Source organism: Uloborus diversus, chromosome 2 (genome assembly GCF_026930045.1).
Source record: "Uloborus diversus isolate 005 chromosome 2, Udiv.v.3.1, whole genome shotgun sequence".
Taxonomy (NCBI): Eukaryota; Metazoa; Arthropoda; class Arachnida; order Araneae; family Uloboridae; genus Uloborus; species Uloborus diversus.
Genome location: NC_072732.1, coordinates 169,562,997 through 169,583,831, shown reverse-complemented (window position 1 = coordinate 169,583,831; position 20,835 = coordinate 169,562,997). Strand labels below are relative to the sequence as shown.

General features: G+C 32.9%; 1 protein-coding gene across 1 annotated transcript in view; it reads right to left on the bottom strand.

The window, feature by feature from the left end:
- LOC129216139 (iroquois-class homeodomain protein irx-4-A-like) overlaps positions 1-20,783 on the bottom strand; it is an 81,930-nt gene extending 61,147 nt beyond the window's left edge. Inside the window, exon 1 of the mRNA XM_054850296.1 lies at positions 20,654-20,783. Within this exon, the coding sequence (XP_054706271.1) occupies positions 20,654-20,701 (48 nt within the window). The 5' untranslated portion in view covers positions 20,702-20,783. The remainder of the gene's footprint in view (positions 1-20,653) is intronic.
- Between the last annotated feature and the right edge of the window lie 52 nt (positions 20,784-20,835).

The following is a 20,835-nucleotide window of genomic DNA, read 5'->3' as shown; positions in this document are numbered from 1 at the left end:
GCTATCTTAATGTCTTCATTTAATGAATTAAAAACAATATTTGTTGCCGAATGAGGTTTCTGAAGGAAATGCACAAAACCTGCATGGTAAGTGCGAAGAATTTTCTTTTTTATTAAAACTTTAACTGTTAATAATTTCTTGAACTGCTCGTATATCGTTACAAATCACCCACGTGCAATGTTACGGCGAACTTTTTGTAACTTTTCTTCCAAATTAATAAAACTTTCATCAACAATTTTGTTTCGGTCATCGAATCAAAAATATGACATTTGAAGCAGTCGTTACCATCTTTGGTGTGTGCGTGTACTGTATATATATTTAATGGCAGGTGTTACAAACCCGACCATGCGCTATAGGTCGGATACCGAATCCGCTCCCGATGGTCGGAGCTCCAACCACTGCGTATAATTTTAAATTAATCAAATATTGTTTTTGTGTATAATAAACTTTAAAGAGTATCATAAACTTTGTATAATACACTCATTCATATGTGTAACGGGCCATTCATTGATTAAGTAAGGATCCTGAGGGGGAGGGGGGTGGAAATTTCTCTACATACCCTTGCTTGGAGATGGGGGGGGGGGGGTTAGATCCATTCTCGTAATATTTTCCAAGCCAATATTTTATATTAGAAATCCGCGCTCAAGTGGTTTGGCAAATATTATATTTCATTTGCTTTAAGAAGGTAAAAGTATGTATTATAGGATGAGCTGTTTTTTATTTGTGTTTCAAAGAATGAAACGTGTAAAATATAATAAAAGAATCGCACTGTGTTTTGCATGTCTTTTTTTTTTTATTATTATCGCATCATATACAAAAATTATTTGTCGAAAAAAACATTCGGTCTAGATTCCTTGCAGTAAATATTTCTTTACTGAAAAAAGGTTAAAAAAAATAATAATGATAGTTAGTTTAAGAACGATACCAGTGATGTAATATTTGTTATTTTATTATTCTGAAGAAAAACAAGAATCTTACGTAAGATGGGGGGAGGGGGAGGGGAATCTTACATACCCTACACAGGGGGAATCAAAAATTGTTAAAATTGTCCCTTACGTAATTAATGAATGGCTCCGAAGAAACAAAATTGAATTCAAACGTATCTTGTCACAATTTATGAGTGACTTCTTAAATTAATTTGGACTGATGTAACTTTTAAAACATTATTAATGTTAATAGGCAGACCGAGAATATCAATATAGAGTTTCAAAATTTTAAATCTGTTTATTTGGAATCGTGTGGGTTTTTTAATTTTATTCCAGTCTTTAGATTCGGAAATGTACGTAATATTTGCACGTAGGTGATTTGTAACGATATACGAGTAGTTCAAGAAATATTACCAGTTTAAAGTTTTAATAAAAAAGAAAATTCTTCGTACTTACCATACAGTTTTTGTGCATCCTCTTCGGAAACACTAAAAACAGTCTTTTTTTTTTTTCATTTTTAAACTTAAAAACTAAATTTTTTTTTCAAATGAAATAACAGTTTTAAAAACAGTTTTAAATTCAAATACACAGCATAAGCACATGAAAACACAGTTTAAAAAAACAATTTCACACCAAATGATAGTGAAATGATTTTACCTATTTTATTCTAAAAAAAGAGTGAAATATCGGTTTTCCAAAACGGAAAGCAGCCACTCATTTAGGATATTAATTTAGTCATAAAAAAGAGTGAATATAACTTATCAAAAGGGAGTGAAACTAGCTTATTCAAAAGGAGTGAAAATAACCGCTCCGCAAAAGGAATGAAATTCACTCCTATAAGGAAAGTGCGTTTTCAAAACTGCAAAGGAATGAAAATTTACTCAGTCTGAGTTAAAATCGCTAGAATTTTTTAAGAGAGTAGTAACAGATGTCGGCTATTCCAGTCAAGAAAAAAAAAAACTGAAAATCAAAGAATATGATCATTCAAGCAATTTTCATAAATGGATACGCATTTTTGAAAATTGCTTGTATAAAACATTTTTGGCACTAAACTTCTTGTTATTAACATTTGAAACATGAATTGAGACCTACTAATATTCAGTGAAATATTTATTTGCTTAATATTAAGCTTATGTATGTAAATGCTTTATGTATATTCCGTAGTGTATATAAACCTTAGCCCTGGAGAATTTTTAAATCATGAGAGATATACATAAAGAAGTCAAGGAGAATTTAGAGTGTAAGCATAAGACGGCACTAACACCCGCACACTTTTTGGCACTGCTTTATCCACAATACAGTCAGAGCAAGAAAAAATGGATGTATCAAATTTTAAAAACAGAAAATATCCGTGAAACTCGGTACACTTTATAGTAAAACTTAATTCCAATTTTTCATTTTTCAAAGAATCCCCCGAAAGAATGATTGAATAACGAATGAACATTAATTTTCACGAATAAGTCTTTATTGGAATGTGTTAAAAGAACATCTTCATTACTTGGATTTGTACAGTTAAAAGCAATAAATATATTAGGATTGGAGACCTAATTTAACCTTAACATATTAAACCCAGGACGAATGAGGCATTGAGAAGCAAAGGGATGTAAGTGGACATTTTCAAGTTTCCGCACCTACCAGGGATAATGCTACTACAGTAAACTCCCGATTATCCGCGAGCGGATCATCCGTGGGGCGGATTATCCGCGAGTCAATCGAAAATCAGGAACATGTAGTTTAGCCACAAAAAGCAAATACCAATAGCTGTTTTTTTGTCGAAAAAATGTACATTTTAATTCAGCTGTTTTTTTTATGTATTTGTTTATTTTTTGTGCTCTTTTCATCGTACATATATTTGTTCTTTATTCATGTTAAGTTATGTTGTGCAAAAATACTTAACATTTTTACTGTACTGTATATATTTCCACTGTTTGAAGAAAGTATTATGCATCAATACAGCTTAGTTTTTGAGGAAAGAGAATTTTTTCCTCATTTTAGCCTTTTTGCGGTTTATCCGCGATTTTTATTATCCGCGGCACTTGTGCCACCCAATTCTGCGGATAATCGGGAGGATACTGTACCTCTTTCCCCAAGACAGAGGAGAGGTTCACCTACCATTAGTACTGGTTATTTCCAAGTTTCTAATTTTGGCGCTTGCATCTCTTTGCTTCTCACTGCCTCAAATAATATCTGCAGTGAAAAATATAATGAGTTTCTTAAAGCCTATTCCTCCTATTTATCTTAAGTGTTCTTGCTGATACATTCGATAAATTATTACATATGACCATATCAGGCAGTGAGATATGAGAAGCAAAGGGATGTAAGTGGACATTTTCAAGTTTTGAGTAAAACGTGTTTAAAAAAGAAAAAGGTTCTAGGTACGCTTTCACTGATTTTTTTTTTCTTTTCTAAATTATGCTGTATAGCAGCACCTACCGGAGCTACTATTACTGTCTCTTGCCCCAAGACAGAGGGGAGGTTCACCTACCATTTGTGCTGGTTATCTCCAAATTTTTAATTTAGTCATTTACATCCCTTAGCTTTTCACTGCCTCATATGATCTATAACTTTATTTTAGCTTTAAACAAGATATGCGTTGATCTTTTGAATTTTAAAGAGTGTAATGTATATCAGACTTGCGACTCATTTAGACTCTACAAAATAATGTATATAGACACATATTATTATTAAGAATGCATGATTTTAATTTTACCTTTACTTATTTATGGTAGAAAGCAGTACTTAGAAATTATTTACGGGGTTATATTTTTGGTTATTTATAATTAATTATGTTTTAACCATCATAAAATATTTCTAATAAATTAGCCTAATAAATTGTTTCTTTGATTATTTACGCAAAGATTTATTTGCTTATACTATTTTTTTTTTTTTATAAAGTTCAAGTTTTTTAAAGAATTTTTTTATATAGAAGGCTCTACTTAATCGGAAAGGAAGTTACAAAATTTTGTTATTATGTCATTAGTCAATCATCAACACTGAATACGAAAAGAAATGAATATTCGCTAACAATAAATTCATAGAATCTTCATGACTTTCCGAAAACCTTTTTTTTTTACAAACATCATTCAAACCAAATAAACCCGGTTTAAACCTAAAAATTCTGGTTTAAACCAGGAAAAAGTTTTTTTTCTACCATGCAACTCTGCTTTCAACAATAACATATAAATATAAATATATACGAATCATGTGTGCTTTCAAAGCTTTTCTTGGCTAAGTAATAAATACAATTTGAAAAAATTCAAAATTTACGTGCAATGCATTAGAATTCATTGACTAATTAAAATATAAATACCATCATTTTTTTTTTCACATAATTTTTTTAGTTAAACATACGCAAAATATACATTGCGCTACATACGAGAAAACAAATACAACACATCTTTTTTTCTTTCTAAAAACCGTATGATATTACAATAAAAATATTTTTATTTTATCGGGGGGTATTAGTTCTGAATGATTGAAACAAAATATACTTTTTAAATACTAATTTTTAAAAGGTTTGGAAAAGAATAACTCTAGCTATCATTAAAAGAAACAGCTAATTTACATTTTTAGGCTTCATAAATGTGGTCTTTATTTTGAAATAAAACGGTTGAAGTTAAGTCTGACGTGTTACAAAAATTATTCATTTTTATCTCTTACAACTTAAATTAAAAAAAAAAAAAAAACATGAATATTTTTTGAATTTTAATAAATAATGAGATTTGAGTGAACTAAAAAGCCCTTTGCTAAAAATATAAATAAATAAAATAATAATTTCAAGTAAATTAAGTCACATGTTTTAAGCATTATAGAGTTTTTGATTGTTGTAGCCAGACAAGAAAAATAAGTTGAGGATAATTAATACTTCGTTAAGAAATTGGAAGAGTAAAAATATTTAAGAGCTTCCTTTTTTCTTCTTTCTGAATTAGACAAAATACACAACTATTGTTTAAGAACTATGCAGCTTAGAAGGAAATAAATATTGTCATGGTTTTACCCGAATAAAAATGCAGTTTTATTTTATATTTTGTCATTTCTTACATTCCGTTACAAAAATTGCAACAAGAAATGAAATCCTCAAAGCGAACAGATGCTAAAAACTTAGTTTTATTAAAACTGAGTAAACTGGGAATTGTTTTCCAGATTTAATAGAACAAAATTAAAACTTTAGTCATTAGCATAAAAAAAAATTACATATCGTATTAAAGCTTTGTACTTTACTGAAGAAAGTAGTTTAGAATGCTTTTAATTTTATTTCCTTTCCTTTATTTGCTTTTGCGTTGACTTATTTTGCAAATAAAAGGCGAGAAAATATTTGAATGTTTGAGCAAAAAAGGCTTTGAAATATTTCCATGGATAATGTGCTATTCTTTTTTGCAATGGAATAACGAAGTGTTTAAAATACTACAGCGAAATTATGCACACACAAAAAAAAAGCGTACTTGTGAAAATACGACGTATTAATACTTAATAATAGCACAAATAAAGTACTTTTGAATTTTTGTGCTCGGTGAAAATACTAAACTACTTTGCACACACACACACACAATAAACCAAACCTGTATCAGAAAATAAGTATCAGGAAAACGTAATGTGACATTTGACTTTGAGACTAATGGCATTGACACTATGAATATCAAGGTCTTTAAAAATGCACTTCTATTTTAGAAAACATGCTCTTTAAAATAACTCTACACATAGCATAAATATTGTATTTGTATTTCACTAATGCTGTATTTTGAGCAATTATGTTTCACTAATTTTGTACAAGCTGTTAAATGTAGAAAAAATTATCAACATTCATATTTAAACGCAGCAATAAGTAAATATGTCTTGGCGAGGAGAAACTATTTTACACAACACATGATATGGTATTTATTGTTCATCAAACCCATTAAATAAATTTTAACATCTGGACAGTATTTCAAAAATTGGATTATATATTGAAAATGGATGAGGTAGAACAATTTATTAATAACAAAAAGGGGATCAACATTTTCGATGGAATTTTTCGTAAAAAAATATGTTTTGTAGCCTGATCCGTTAGCTTTTCAAAACTGTATTGCAGTATTAATGTAAAATTTTCTGAAATAGTTTTCGGTGATTTGCTTGCTGTTTTCCTCTGTAAACTGAGCTGAATTTTAAAATTAAGTAGTATTTTTATGTGCATAGCTTTAAACAAAAGCATTTTTTAAAAATTACCAGTATATAAACTTTGTTCAGCTATATTTTGAAAAACAAGAAATCTTTTACAGCAAAACACGCATGAGTGTTATACTAATGTATTTCTGTAAGGAATTGTGTGTGATTAGAACCTAATTTTGCATACAGCTGTTAGCGTAAGACAAGTGTTTTCGGTATTTTCACCAAAATTTGTCTAATTTAAAAAAAAAATAACATTTTGATAGCTTGTTTTAACATTTATTTTATAGTTTTGAAACATAGACAGCTAAAAAATAACATAGTAAAAGTATACATGCCAGTTTTTTTTTTTTTTTTTATGCCTTTGAACACATCGGCGAATCCTGTAACATTTAGAAAAAACACTGAGCCTAATTCTCTTAATAGCTTGTGAAAGTCATTAAAATATCTATGTGCTCGGCGTTCTATAGTGCAATCTTTTAGATGTACAATATTTTACAAAATGTTCAGTATCGAAAAATCTGAGTGCAGTTCTGATTTTAAAATTTTGTTAGGTGTTAGGGTTAAAGAAATCGCTTTCAATTTTGATTGTATACACTATTTTTTTCCGATTTTGACTTCAGTGACCCTGGGGAAGGAAACCCATGACATTTTGCATTGTAACATTACTTCTCTTACACGCCCCTAAACACACCACTACATTTTACGTTATAACAAAAAAAAAAAAAAAGTTTCACGTGTTATGAATACAAATAGTTACATTGTATTGAAACCAAGTGCACGCTCTCGAACAGCTAATTTGGACACTTAGTCAAATAAGGAGTAACAACATTTAATTGCACAAATTGCAGATTACTGCAGACACGTGTTTCGGTATTAATAGAGACGCCTTTTTCAATGCAAAACAAATGAGCAAAAAATACATCCGAGAAAAAGCTTTGATCGGTGTTCATGAGCTCAATTCTTTTGCATTTGAAAAGACTTTCCATGTAAAGCCGAAACACGTGTCTGCAGTAATCTACAATTTGTGCAATTAAACGTTGTTATTTCTTATTTCACTTTTCCAGCAGAAATGTATTTATTCAACTCTCGGAGGCTTAGATTTATCTGACATATTTATGCACATTTTTAGGTACGTTTTTACGAGAAATCCTGCACGCTTCTCCTAATCTTCTATAGTTTTCCCAAGCCAGGCTTTTTAAGCCAAATTTTGGGGGAATACTGTATTGAAACCTTGGTTGATTGGTTCAAATAGGTTGAGCCATAAAAGAAGCCAAAAGAAAATTGAAACCTTGATTTTTTTTGTAATCTTTACTAATAATAAAGCTCAAAGTCTCTCTGTCTGGATGTCTGTAGGATGTCTGTGGCGCGCATAGCGCCTAGACCGTTCGGCCGATTTTCATGAAATTTGGCACAAAGTTAGTTTGTAGCATGAGGGTGTGCACCTTGAAGCGATTTTTCGAAAATTCGACTTTGTTCTTTCTCTATTTCAATTTTAAGAACACTTTCCGGAGCAAAATTATCACAAGATGGACAAGTATAAATTACGAGATTATCATGAAGTGGAATGGGAGAGCGAAAGAACATAGCCAATTGGCGAGTAATTCGACATCCATTATTTGTAAAATATACAGGCGAACCGAATGACCTTTTAATTTTCAACTACGAGCAAAGCCGTGCCGGTACCACTAGTATGTTTAATGAAACAAGACACAATATGTTACACAAGTGCACCTACTGAAGTATATGCAGATGGAATACTTTAAGGTTGATAAAAGTAGAAAGAAAAAAAAAGTGAACTTCATTGAAAAATAGCAACGTGAGAAGCGGCAAATATGTTCACATTTGGAAACAAATTCACACCAAACTGTAGAACAGTGATCGAACACGGCAGTATAACAGGATTTGCCCCCCCCCCCAAACAAGACGAGCGCTCCTCCTCTTACCCTTATGGAAATCAAAACCAACTCTGATGATGCCTTTTTCCTTTTCTTTCATTTTCTTCGTAAATAATAAAATCTCGTGTTGCAATGTAAAAAAAAAACTGATTGAATGAGTGAACTCAATTCTTTTGTTCCGAGCAGAATTGACACATGAATTCGTCACCTTGTTGAGCAAGCTTGGTAACTCAGCACATTTTCAGTGCCCGTTGCGTATCTAATACGTCAAGCAGATGACAAGTTTAGAGGTTTGTGTTTGATTTTCATCAGAATACTAAAACAAAGTTAAAAGCCTTATTCTGTTATCATGAAAGTTGTTTCCTTTGTTAACGCGCTTGGTGACAAAGAAGTATTCAACTGAAGGAATGTGCGTGATAGTGACTATCAGAATTCGTAGAAAGAAATACGTGACAAACTGTCAAAGAAATGTCTATGTGTTTTACAGCCCTCAGTAAAATTGTTTAGGATTTTTCCCCTCTACACGTAGTTCTAATTCATTCCCGTCAATCGACATTAAGCAAATAACACTGCTTGTATTATTTATTCACTGGTGGACAAAACTGGTTGAAAAGGTAGTTCTAAATTCAGTATAACTCATCAATGAAATTTAAAAATTTACGTAATTCAAAAAGGTGCAAATTTAATTAATTTTATTATTACGTAAAACCTAGACAAAAGTATAAACTCAAAGGCAAAAAAAAAGCCTGGATTACGGTAAAAGAAATTTCGAATAAGTTAATTTAAAACCAAAGCATGAACTAATGTTGCCATTAGCTATCCTCAATTGTTTTTTTTTTTGTTTTTTGTTTTTTTTTGCTAAATACAATGTTTTATGGATATTTATCTGTGGGAAATATTTTTAAGGGGAATTCTGAAAACTTGGCATCTGAATCAATAGTATCGAAACCGTGCTATACAAGAATTTTTTTTTAGATAACTTTTTAACTCTTTTTTTACACTAATTGATCATGTACATAGTAAAAATCATGTCAGTATGTATCGTGTTGTATCGAAACCGTGTTACACGAGACTTAGAAATAATGTAAAACAAGGGATGAGTTCCGTGTTGTATCGAAACCAAGTTTTATAAAAAACAAAATAATGTATTACAGTTGGTATTAAAAATTAACATAAGGTATTAAACGAAAATGAAATTCCATCTTTTTTTAAAATAACATTCGTATTCTATCAAATCCGCGAAGCATTAAATTCAAATTTCGTATCGTGTAATATCGAAACCGTGTTATAATAACCGCAAATTTAGTACCGGGAAACATCGAAACCTGTACAAGTATCGTGTTATACGAGGGACTTCTGTATATGGGGATGCAAAACTTTCAAAAATATATCTCTGTTTTTAATTCAGCTGAAGAAACCACTTCTGTGTTCAGCCAGCAGAACTACTGAACAGTCAGTGCTTAATATGGCATTTTAATTTGTAGTTGTGCATATGAGTAGAATTTTTAAGTTTTGACAAAGCGGTCTGAAAAAGTTACTATTTTCTCATTTTTTTAATAAGCCTTCGGATTATTCAGAAACTGAACGAAACTGATCCCAGTTCAATCATGTGGGAGGTAGCTTAATTTTTTCCATATGATTGGAGCTACATTTGAGCTGTTATTGATCGTTTATGCTTCGTGATAGTCTATATTCGCAAAAATCTCTATCCTCCTAGAGTCAACGAACATCGTCTAAAGATGTTTTTTTTTTTTTTTTGGAATTTCAATTTCGAAAAAAATTTCGGGAAAGAGTTAAGAACACTGTTTTCCCCCCAACGTCATCAAAGATGGATTGCATGTTTTTTTGTTTTTTTTTTCTTTCGACATTTGATTCCGAATCAAAAACATTATCGAAGATCGTCTAAAATGTCGGTTCAAAAAAATCAGTGTTTAAAATTCTAGGAGGATTCCATTCCGTGCAGAGCCAAACTAATAAGTAATAATAAAAAAAAAAACTTCGCGAAGCATTAAACTAACTTCAATGTACGTTTAAGTTTTTCTTATATTTTCTTTTAATTGCATTACAGGTTGTGTACAATCGAAAAATTTACATGGAATTAAGCGCCTCAATTGGCTTGGAAACCGGACGGACTTCAACCGCATCGAAATCCTCGGGGATAAAAAGGACCATTACTTTTACAACTTCAAGAATCATCATAAAGCAAGAGAAGAAGTAACCATATATTAAGTTTCAATTTCAAAGATTTAATGTAAAAGCTTTATCATCTTTTTACATTTTTTGATGTCAAATTTATAATTTTGAACTGCATTATTTTTGTAGTGCGGTGGAGGTTGCAAAATTGTAATTTATCGTCTTTAAATGCTCGTAATATAAATTATGAAATTAAAGACATTAGATAGTAAAGGGTCTATTAGGGAAACTAGAATGTTATCCAAAATATGGGCACAGCATATTTACGGTTTTGCTGCAAAGAAAAAGTACCTCATGAAAATCAATACAACCTATAGCAAACAAATCCTAACGTGAAACTGAAGTTATTACGGTGAGTTATACATAAAAGAAAAAGAAATTCAGTGAAAACGGTTAATTAAAGAAATATTAATTCTGTGGGAAAAAAGACGTTTTAATAGGTTCACGCTGCGCAAAACTCTTTTACAGGGCAGGCTAAAGGAACTACTGACTAGTTGTAATGCCATGATTTTGAAGAGTTCACTTAGTTTTGTTTCCCAGAAACACTTAAATCGTTTTTTGAAAACTGATCAAATAAGCTTTGTGCTAAAATATGATGGAAGTGAAAAATCAATGTAAATAAAGCAAAATTTATCAGGAAAATGCAGCATATAGCTATTTTAAGGTGACAATGAAGCTTTTTCGTTATTGCAAAAAAACAAAACACACAGCAATCTTTCTTGTGTGTTGATTTTTTTTTTTTGCATTGATGAAGAGGCTCCACCGTAGCCCTGAAACAACTATATACTGTGTTTTCCTGATAGTTTATGTGGTTGGTTTTTCCCTTCTATCTATTTCCGAAACCAGTCTAAACTCAGCTTTTAGCTTTTAAGCACTTTTTCAATACTTTTACACCATTCGGTGGCTATTTGTAAGGCTTTCAATTGCGGCTAAGGTTATTGTTACCTTTTATTAGTTTTGAGACAAGAAAGAATTTTTGACTCATTACGATTTTATGAGGAGCAATAGATTTCTGACATAAATTCATTTGAAGAATATATTTCTTAATAAATGAAAACATTTCCTTAAAAAACTCTGCTAAGTTTGTTTGTTTGTTTTTTTTTTAATTCAAATCCTTACCTAGTTTTTAAAACAGATTAACAATAAAGTAAATTTCAACTTTTTTTTTCTTTTTAAAAATAAACTACCATGTAACGTAGTGAATATTCTGATGAATATTCTTCGTTTCAAACTAGCCTGTAGATTTACGAAATGAATAAATACCTTTGTGCTACAAAGTGAGAGTAATAAACAACGTAGAGAAAGCACAAATTGGAAATTGATTGCAAACATGTGTTTCAGTGTTTCAAGAAGCAACTTTTTCAATGCAAAGAAGAGTGAGATGTTAGATGTAAAATCATGCGGTAAAAGCAAATTTTTCTAGGATGACTTTACATCCAAAAACTCTCTTCGTTGCATTGAAAAAGGGATTCCTTGAAACTCCGAAACAAGTGTCTGCAATCTTATTCATTTGTGCTTTGTCTACATTGTTTACTATTGTTACTAATCTAGATCTCCTCAGAGCAAAATGCTGTTCGATCAATAGGAAATGAAGCAGCAAATTTAAAATAAATGATAGCTAAAATCGTTTATTTACAATTATACATGCTCTTACAAACTCAATTTTCTGATTCAATTAAGAATGTTGAATTAACAACATCTAGTCCTGAGCATAGATAATGAAATACCCACTTTTTAAAATATTTGACGCATTTAATAAATACAAAGCTACAAAACCATTGTCGTTACAATGTTTTGGCAAAGAAAGTCATTTGCCATAATGCTAACGACACTACGACAGAAAAACTGCTTTCAAGAAAAAGGAAAATAAACCCACCCCTCGGAAAAACTTTCATTGAAAAAAAACGGCTGCGAAAAAAACAGCGCCATGCGGCGGCGTTGAGCGAGCATATAATAGCCGAGGTTGGTAGCATGAGCGACGGTCGTTTTAGCGCCATAATAGCCGAGGCAGTAGGGAAAGGAGATATTTTTTTTTATTTCCAGGAACGGGAGGACTGTTTTCTATAAAACGCAGCAGTATGAAAGAGGGTGAATTAGCGATAAATGGACCAAAGATCAGGGATGAGGGGAAGAGGGGTCGGCGAATAGAATGGCGGTGTGAAAAGTCATTACGGTGTCAGCGGACGTCGGTTTCTGCTCTTTAGGGGGTTGCCGAGAGATCCTCTCGAGACACCCCTCTCCGGGGCTCTCGAAATCATTTCGCGCGCGAGGGAAGATTGTCAACGATAGTGATCGGGAGTGCGTCGCATTAGGGGGATATTCCTTGCAAATTAATTTGAAGAGTCGGAGAAATGGGGGAGGGGTGCACGAATATTGACTGTCGAGCAGAGGGTTCGGAACGGGGGACTGCTTGAGAGGTATTCCATCAGGTGTTAATGCAGAAATTGAATGCACGATTGAGTAGGGATCCCAGAGTTTGTTTTTGCTCAATGCGTAATCTTAGGATTCGTAGTGGAAGTGATATGTTCTTGATCCATTTGATCCGTTCAAAAAAAAAAAAAACTATGAAGTCATTTCAAGCTTTGGAAAACCATGTTGGGTATTCCATCAAGTGATCATGCAAAAATTAAACGCACGGTTGACTAGGGATATCCGAGTTTATTTTTGCTCAATGCGTAATCTTAGGATTCCTAGTGGCAGTGATATGTTCTTGATCCGTTCAAAAAAAAAAAAAAAAAAAAACAGTGTAGGAAGACATTTTAAGCTTTGGTAAGTCATGTTGGGTATTCCATCAGGTGCTCATGCAGATATTGAATGCACGATTAAGTAGGGATCTCCGAGTCTGTTTTTGCTCAATTCGTATCATCGAAATCTGAGTGCAATAGACTAAGTTGATTTTTAAACAATGCTGACAGAAAAAGTAAGCTTCGCTGGACCAATGTTGGGTGTTCCCCGAGGTGCTTAAAAAGACATTGAATTTACGATCGAGTAGGGATCTGCGAGTTTTTTTTTTTTTTTTTTTTGCTCAATTCGTCATTTTCGGACTCCATGTTGACCAAAATTATATGATTTTGATCGGTTAAAAAGAAGTTGATATAAATATTAGGCTTTGCTAAACAATGTCTAGTATGCCATCAGGTGCTCACGCAGAAACTGAATCCATTAACTGAGAGATCTCCGAGTCTGATTTTGCTCAATTCGTATCTTTCGAGTCTAACAAGGAGAGGTTACGGTCTCGGAAATCCAGATCGGGATGAGATTTGGTAGATTAGTAGTATCCTTTAAGGGTACTCTCAGGGTAAAGTAATAAAGCGCACTAGCCATAAAATTCCGAGAAAACAGCCTTTAAAGATTTACGCGCAACTTATAAGCTAGTAGAGATTGTTCGTAAACAAGCGCCCGGTGGTCATGTGGGCAGCGCTCTGGGGTTCCATGCGGCCGATCCGAGTTCAAATCCACTGCAAGTTTCCTTTTTGTTCATTTATAAAGTGACTTTGTAGGTAATACTTAATTTAAAAAATATGATGTATTTTTAATGTGTGATAGTACATTAAATTTCTATTTACTATTCTCACAAACAAGTGATTACAAATTTTTAGATATTATAAACTTTGACGAAGTAAATGATTTTTGCAATAAATGCATAATCAGTTTCTTTGTGGATGAGTAAGAAGAATTATATTAGTTATTGCACATAAGCAAGTAGTCAAATTTTAAAAACCCTAACCGCACTTATCGAGCAATGGTTTTGCTCCTTGATTCTGTTATTTGTAAATTTTTCGTCTGCTGTATTTTACATTGAATATTCAACTCTTTATTTTCCATCTATTATCGTCTGCAATGTTCATGTTTGTTTTCATCATTAAATTTATTTATCGTCTGTGCTGTATATTAGACTGGAAAATTCTATACCGTGAAAAAGGACTTGAGTTTTTTAAATATTGTGAATCGAAATGGTCGGTTATTGAAGTAACCCTGAAACGAATAAAATCTGTTAACAAAATGGATAAAAATTCATTGCACAGTGAAATGTTGAAGCAGAGATTAAAAGATGCTGTCGTTTATTACGAGAGCTTGCTTACTGAAAATCATTTGATTGCATCAGAATCATATCAAGTTCAATTTCTCGCGTCCATTTTTATAGACAGGTAAAGAATTTAATAAAACGTATACAAAATTGCGCGTATCTCGTTGAAAATAATAGAGAAATGAATACCCGTGAAGATTGCATAAAATACAATCAATTGTCCATCATCAACTGTCATCGCCAATTTTTGATAAAATGATTCGATATATGCCTGGTATACTTCTAAACTTTCTGACAAAAGAGAAATTTTCCTGAATGTAAATGAAGTATGTTCCAACGACTCTTTTACAAAGAAGTTGCTCCTGTAAGCAATCTTCCTTTATAAATTGTGCGAGATGTCAATACAGTTTTTGTTTTCCATGTTTTTATGATAAATATCATTCTGGTGTATGTATATAAATAACAGCTATATTGTTAAAAATCATCTATAAATTAAGCTCTACAGTGATTTTGTAGCCGTTGTAATTCAAATTTTAACTTGTATCGATTTAATTTATCTCCATTTTCTCTATTAAAGTGCTTTACGTGTTCAAAAATTTCGCATTATCTTCAATTCAAATTCCACAAAGCTGTAACAGTCACTTGATAAATGAATAAAAAAGAAACTTGCAGTGGATTTGAACTCGGATCGGCCGCATGGAACCCCAGAGCGCTGCCCACATGACCACCGGGCGCTTGTTTACGAACAATCTCTACTAGTTTATAAGTTGCGCGTAAATCTTTAAAGGTTGTTTTCTCGGAATTTTATGGCTAGTGCGCTTTATTACTTTACCCTGAGAGTACCCTTAAAGGATACTACTAATCTACCAAATCTCATCCCGATCTGAATTTCCGAGACCGTAACCTCTCCTTGTAAGTGAATTACAATTGATCTGTTTGAGGGGAAAAAAGCTGGTTGAAAATTGAAAGCTTTGCTAAACCATGATGAGTAATCCGAGGTTTTGAGTTTTGAGAGGTTTAGAAGTTCAGAAATTAGAATAGGGATCAAGTCCCTTTTTGCTCAAATCTTAGTTTTGAGTTTCAAATGAAATGAGTGGTTGAAAAAGCACAGTTAAAAATTTTAAAAGCTTTGCTATTAGATCACTTTTTGAGTTTCATCAGGTGCTCATGATGAAATTGAATGCACAATTAAGTAGATATTTCCCAAATTGTTATTGCTCAATTCGTATCATCGGATTCCAAGCGAAATTAATTGGTCGTTTTTAAGACAATGCCGGCAGAAAATTTAAACTTGACGGAACTAAAGGCACTCCACCAGGTGCTCATGCAGAAACTGAACGCACGATTGAGTAGAGATCCCCGAGTTTGATTTAGTCAAATCATTTCCTCGAATTCCATAACAAGTGTACTTGGTCGTAAGTCATAAAACACACTGCTTTAGGTTCCAAGCAATGCTAGACAATGCTTGTACTGATAAGTGAAAAGTTTACATTTGTGCTCAAATAATCAGTGCAAAAATCATTGTTTGAAGCCTGATGGTTAATTCCTAACAAAATAAGTGAGGTAGGTCGGTTGTTCCCTACATTAATTCTTATTCGAAACAAGCCTAATAGATTATATTCTATATGTGAAAATTCACTAGAGCTGAACTCCGATGTAAATGAAGCAGCAGTTAAAAGCACAAAAAATCGCAATAAAATGAATATTTTGTATTGAAATATAAGTATCTTGTAGCTAGAAACTCATAAGCAGTTTTCATTGCCCAAATTTATGCTTCTGATATTGCTTTTTTATTTAGCTGTCTAATTTTTGAAGCTGGGCTGAGCCTGATTTGAACGATTGCCTGATTGAAACGAAATTCTCCAAATCCAATTGCATTATTTAAATAATGCGCCATTTCTTAAAGTATTAGTGAAGCATTCGCGAAAATGAAGTGCCAATCTGTCAAATTATTGAAAAATGTGCTAACTTAGATTTGGTGAAATACAGTTTTGTTCAAAATTCCAAATTTAAGTGATCCAGTTTGCTTGTTTTGTGAATTTCATGCGAGACGCTTTTATTCATTATAACAGTCTATGCTAGAATTTTTAACTTTCAAAACTACAGATCACCTTCATGCAATATAAAAGATATCCCAGCTATCACACCCAGAGACTGAAGTTTCGATCTTATTAGAACTTATCAATCTGGAATAGTGAATAACCGAGCTGGAGGTAGTTGTCATCTCATATGTGATAATCGGGATGTCTGGTATATTGCATGTGGTTCTGAGTTAGCCCTCGCTTATTGGCGGTAACTTACTATGCTGAAATCTTCTTGATTCGAATGATTTTTACAAATTTAGAAGCCAAATTGTCAGGAATGAGTTTCTGAAAAACAGGAAGAATACGTCAATGTAACAGTTTTTGACTGCTAGGGGGGGAGGGGGGAGTGTCAACGGGGGTCCAAGGAAGGGGGAAGGCAAATTATGTGGGTGGAGCCCCTAAAGCTGACTTTTTTTTTTGAATGCGGTGCTTGAACTGAAACGTCAATTTTGATTGAATGACCTTCTCTAAAACATTCGGGACACTGCTTCAAAAATCGGGGCGAATTTCATCAGTAAACTCCCTCCCTCCAACTCAAAGCTCCAATTTAAATTTTATGAAATAATAACATGAGGAAAATATCAAACACTCTTATTAAGGTAATTCTTCTTTCTTTAAACACGTGAATCGATCAATTTTACCATTTTTCAATCGATCGTTAATTTTGAACACAGAAAAATGGAGGGGCAAAGTCCCTTTAATTTTAAAAGGGATGAAGTCGTTTCCCCCTTTCCTCCCCCCCCCACTATATGAGCCGCCCAAGACTGTAATGACTCTTCCCCCTAGGAGTCCCTGAACACACACATAGAAGCGCGTCAAAGGAAAATTCTAATTTCACTATGTGATATTCATCAACGACTAATCTAAGTTGCATGTAATAAACCCTTTACCAGTTTGGTTGTTATCGTAAAAGTAAAGTTATTATAAAAGTAAAAATATTCTTGTGAGAGTTTAATTGTTATCGTAATTAATTTGCCCATAAACTACTGCTTAAGCAACAAAATTGTTCATTCAAAACATTCAAAAAATGTTTTCTGATTAAGCTTTTTTAACTGGGGAAGCTCATCGCACCATTGAAACCAACCGAGGATTCAAAAACTTTCCAGGAAGCAGCGTGGTTATTCTCTTTGAGATTGGGAAAGTAAAACCATGCTAAAACCTTACCTAGATCCTAAAATGCTTCAAATTTAGTTGTAATTGTTTCCTTGGGTTCATGTAGTTTGAATAAGAATAAGTTTAAAATAAAGTTATGTGTACTAATATAAAATTTTGTTTACAGAATTATCAATATTTTGATTTAATAACCAGCTTTAGCTATCCCAAATTAGCTTCAGTTTCAAATTGTACTCACCACATGTATTTACCACATGTGGTGGTCTGATGGTGGTGAGAGGGGGGGGGGGGAGGGGAAAATTTCGCACTGTCTTCAGAAAATGTTACTTGAGTCCATCATCACACCTAGTTGGTGTGATGGTGTTTTTTGTGTTTGAGAGATTTTTCAATGAACATAACTGTGCATTGAAAAAATCTCTCAAACACAAAAAGACAATTATATTTTAATAGACGTAATCAGTTGTTGCACACCTACACCCAAAAGACTCTACACTCAGGTATGTTAAGTTCTCGGACTCTACCTCTAATGCAATGAAATTAAATTTTGAAGATTTCCGAAAACAAGATTTTATACAAAAATATGTTTCGGCTCAGAAGCGGACATATTTTATGAGATACGTCCATTTCCGAGCAAAAAAATAAATAAATAAATAAAATAATAATAATAAATAAATAAATAAATTGTTGGTCTGGAAAACTTCAAAATTTAGTTCCGTATCATATAAAAGGTTCATGCAATGGCACAATGATCTAATACACGAAATGAAGTAATAGCTGTATATATTTAAGTATTGCAGTCGGTATTAAAAGTCTTAAGATTGCTAATTTGTGCTTTATCTGGGGCTTAATTTCCAACAAAAGAAGTGCGGAATATCTATACTCATCAAAATTACAGACTATGGAGCATGTTATATGTTTTAATACGTAGAAAGCCTGCATTCTGTGGAGTATGTAAAAATTCACGTAGGATTGAAAATAAGTTGCGGAAATAAAAATTAAATCCTGACTTAATATATGTATTTACTACTGTTACTTAAGGATTTAAAGTGCATTATTTGGAGTCTATCCAGGGGGTTATTTGCAATAATTGATACGTCTGTTGCCACAGGAATTGCCAGCAAAACTTGAAAAATAATTAAAATTTCCAAACTATCTGACTGTTGTAGAACAACTCATTACACATATGTTGGTGCTCGTTGTGAGTGATGAGTGTTGCAACTCATTACACACATATGTTGAAAATAAAAGGTAGGGACACCATGGGATTCAAAACTGGGGGGACACAAATCGGTGTCCCCCCCCCCCCCCCAGTTTCTCCGACACGAAATTTCTTCCCCTCCCCTCTGTTTTTCAATTTCAATCTTACATTTTTTTTTAATTATGGGAGGGGGGGACATTTTAAATGTCGCCAAAACTGGGGGGAAATCGAATTGTTTATGTTAGAGATGTGTGACTGGCTTGCTTTTAAGGTTCCTGAATAATACTGAGACTTATTAACTAAGTGTGCTGAAGACTTTTTCCGCCCTATTTATTCTAAACGAATTTTATTTTAAAACTTTTATTTGTAAAAAGAAATGGTTGCAGAAAATCATAACATTCAATATTCGACCTTTAATTTTAAAAGTTTTTCTTCACTTCGATCGAAATTTATATAGAAAATGTAAATTTGATATTACCACATAACACTGAGAATAATCAATCTATAAGCTTTTGACTGAGGAAACAGGGGGGAAAGGGTAACTCTTCCAAAAAGGAGGGTCATCATTGTATGACCCCACCTTTGAAGGTCGTGGAAACAAAACAACATTTTTAAAATTATTATTATTATTAACTAAATTTGCTCTATTTGATTTCTTCGGGATGGGAAAAATTTGTTGTTTCCCATCAGTGGCGCGCACAGGAATTTTCCAAGGGGAGGGTCCAAGGTCGAAAGCCTCATTCTCATATCATACCCCAATGCGCCGTCAATTTCAAACATATTGACTTGATTCTATCGATTCATAAGAACGAAAAACAGTAAAAAATAAACTATTGAATAAAAAAAATTAGCATTATTTAATGAAATATACTTAAATAAAAAACCAGAAAGCAAAATAATTTACGGTTTTACTTTTCTCATAATTAAAAAAAGGATTCAAGTTCAGAAAATGTAATTTCAATCTGTAATTACAAAACTAAAAACATGATTACAGTGTATTCAATTATAAACCTGCTTCTTATAGGAAAAATGTACGACTCTTTTAAAAATCTTTTAACATGAGGGTTTTATTTTTTCACTTATTATAACTGAAATCATTGTTACCTTTGTTTGAAATTAATCTACGTACTAAATACATAGAATCGCAATCAATCGGGGAAAAAAAGCAAGACCTATGGGAGGGGTCTGGACCCCCTGGACCCCTCCCTTGTGTGCGCCACTGTTTCCCATTTCTTGAGAAAAGGTCTCTCTAGAAATTTGAAAATTACAGAAAATGACATTTGTGTCGAAAATATCAGTATGAGTATAACAAAGTTTACTCACTCATGAAAACTTCACCAGCAATTTATTCTTTAACTTTTTCCCTTGTTATTTGATGATTTTGCCATACTCGCAATGTTTCATATTTCGCCGCCCCCCCCCCCTCCTCCATTTTTCTGTTTAAGTTTGAAATTATTGCACAAAACCAAAATTACGAAGAAAGAACATTAGATTTACTGCCCACTGCTTTGATACTTCTTACAAACAAGTAATGGCCCGTACCAAAGGCTTATTTTCTATCTAAAGAACTACAGAAGTCCTATTGCCTTCAGAACGTATTAACGTATTTTCAAACGTAAATAATCTAAATTCCGTCTAATATGTAAAAATTCGCATCATAGCGCAGCCAAAAAACCCATTCTGGAGGGGTTTTTTTGATCAAAAATACCTTCTGGAAGGGTTTTTTTTTTAATGAAAAATACCTTCTGGACGGGTTTTTTGATTAAAAAATACCTTCTGGAGGGTTTTTTTGATCCAAAAGACCTTCTGGGGGGGGGGATTTTTTTGATCAAAAACACCTTTTGAAGGTTTTTTTTTTTGAACGAAACAGCTTTTTCATATGCATTAACTATTGTATTAGAATTTGCCTTTATGTTAAACCCAATGGCTCTGTGAAGTATTTTCAGTCCCCCAACCCCCCTTCTCTGCGCCCCTGCATGATATAAATATAAATGAAACAGCTGAGCTCCCATGCAAACTAAGACCTGACCGACACTGATGTTAATATTTACATAAAAATGAAAAATTCTTACCTGCGTGGTAGGTGTGAAGGCAGCATATCCAAACTGCGCATACGACATTACAGATGGCCTTTTTCAAGCCTTAAAAAAGTCCAGTTTCAGAAATCTTTTAGAACAACAGCAGCCCAATCTCCATTTTCCGCGGCGTTTTAGTGAGTCCTCGAAAACCCGCGAAGACCGCTTCGGGTTTTCCC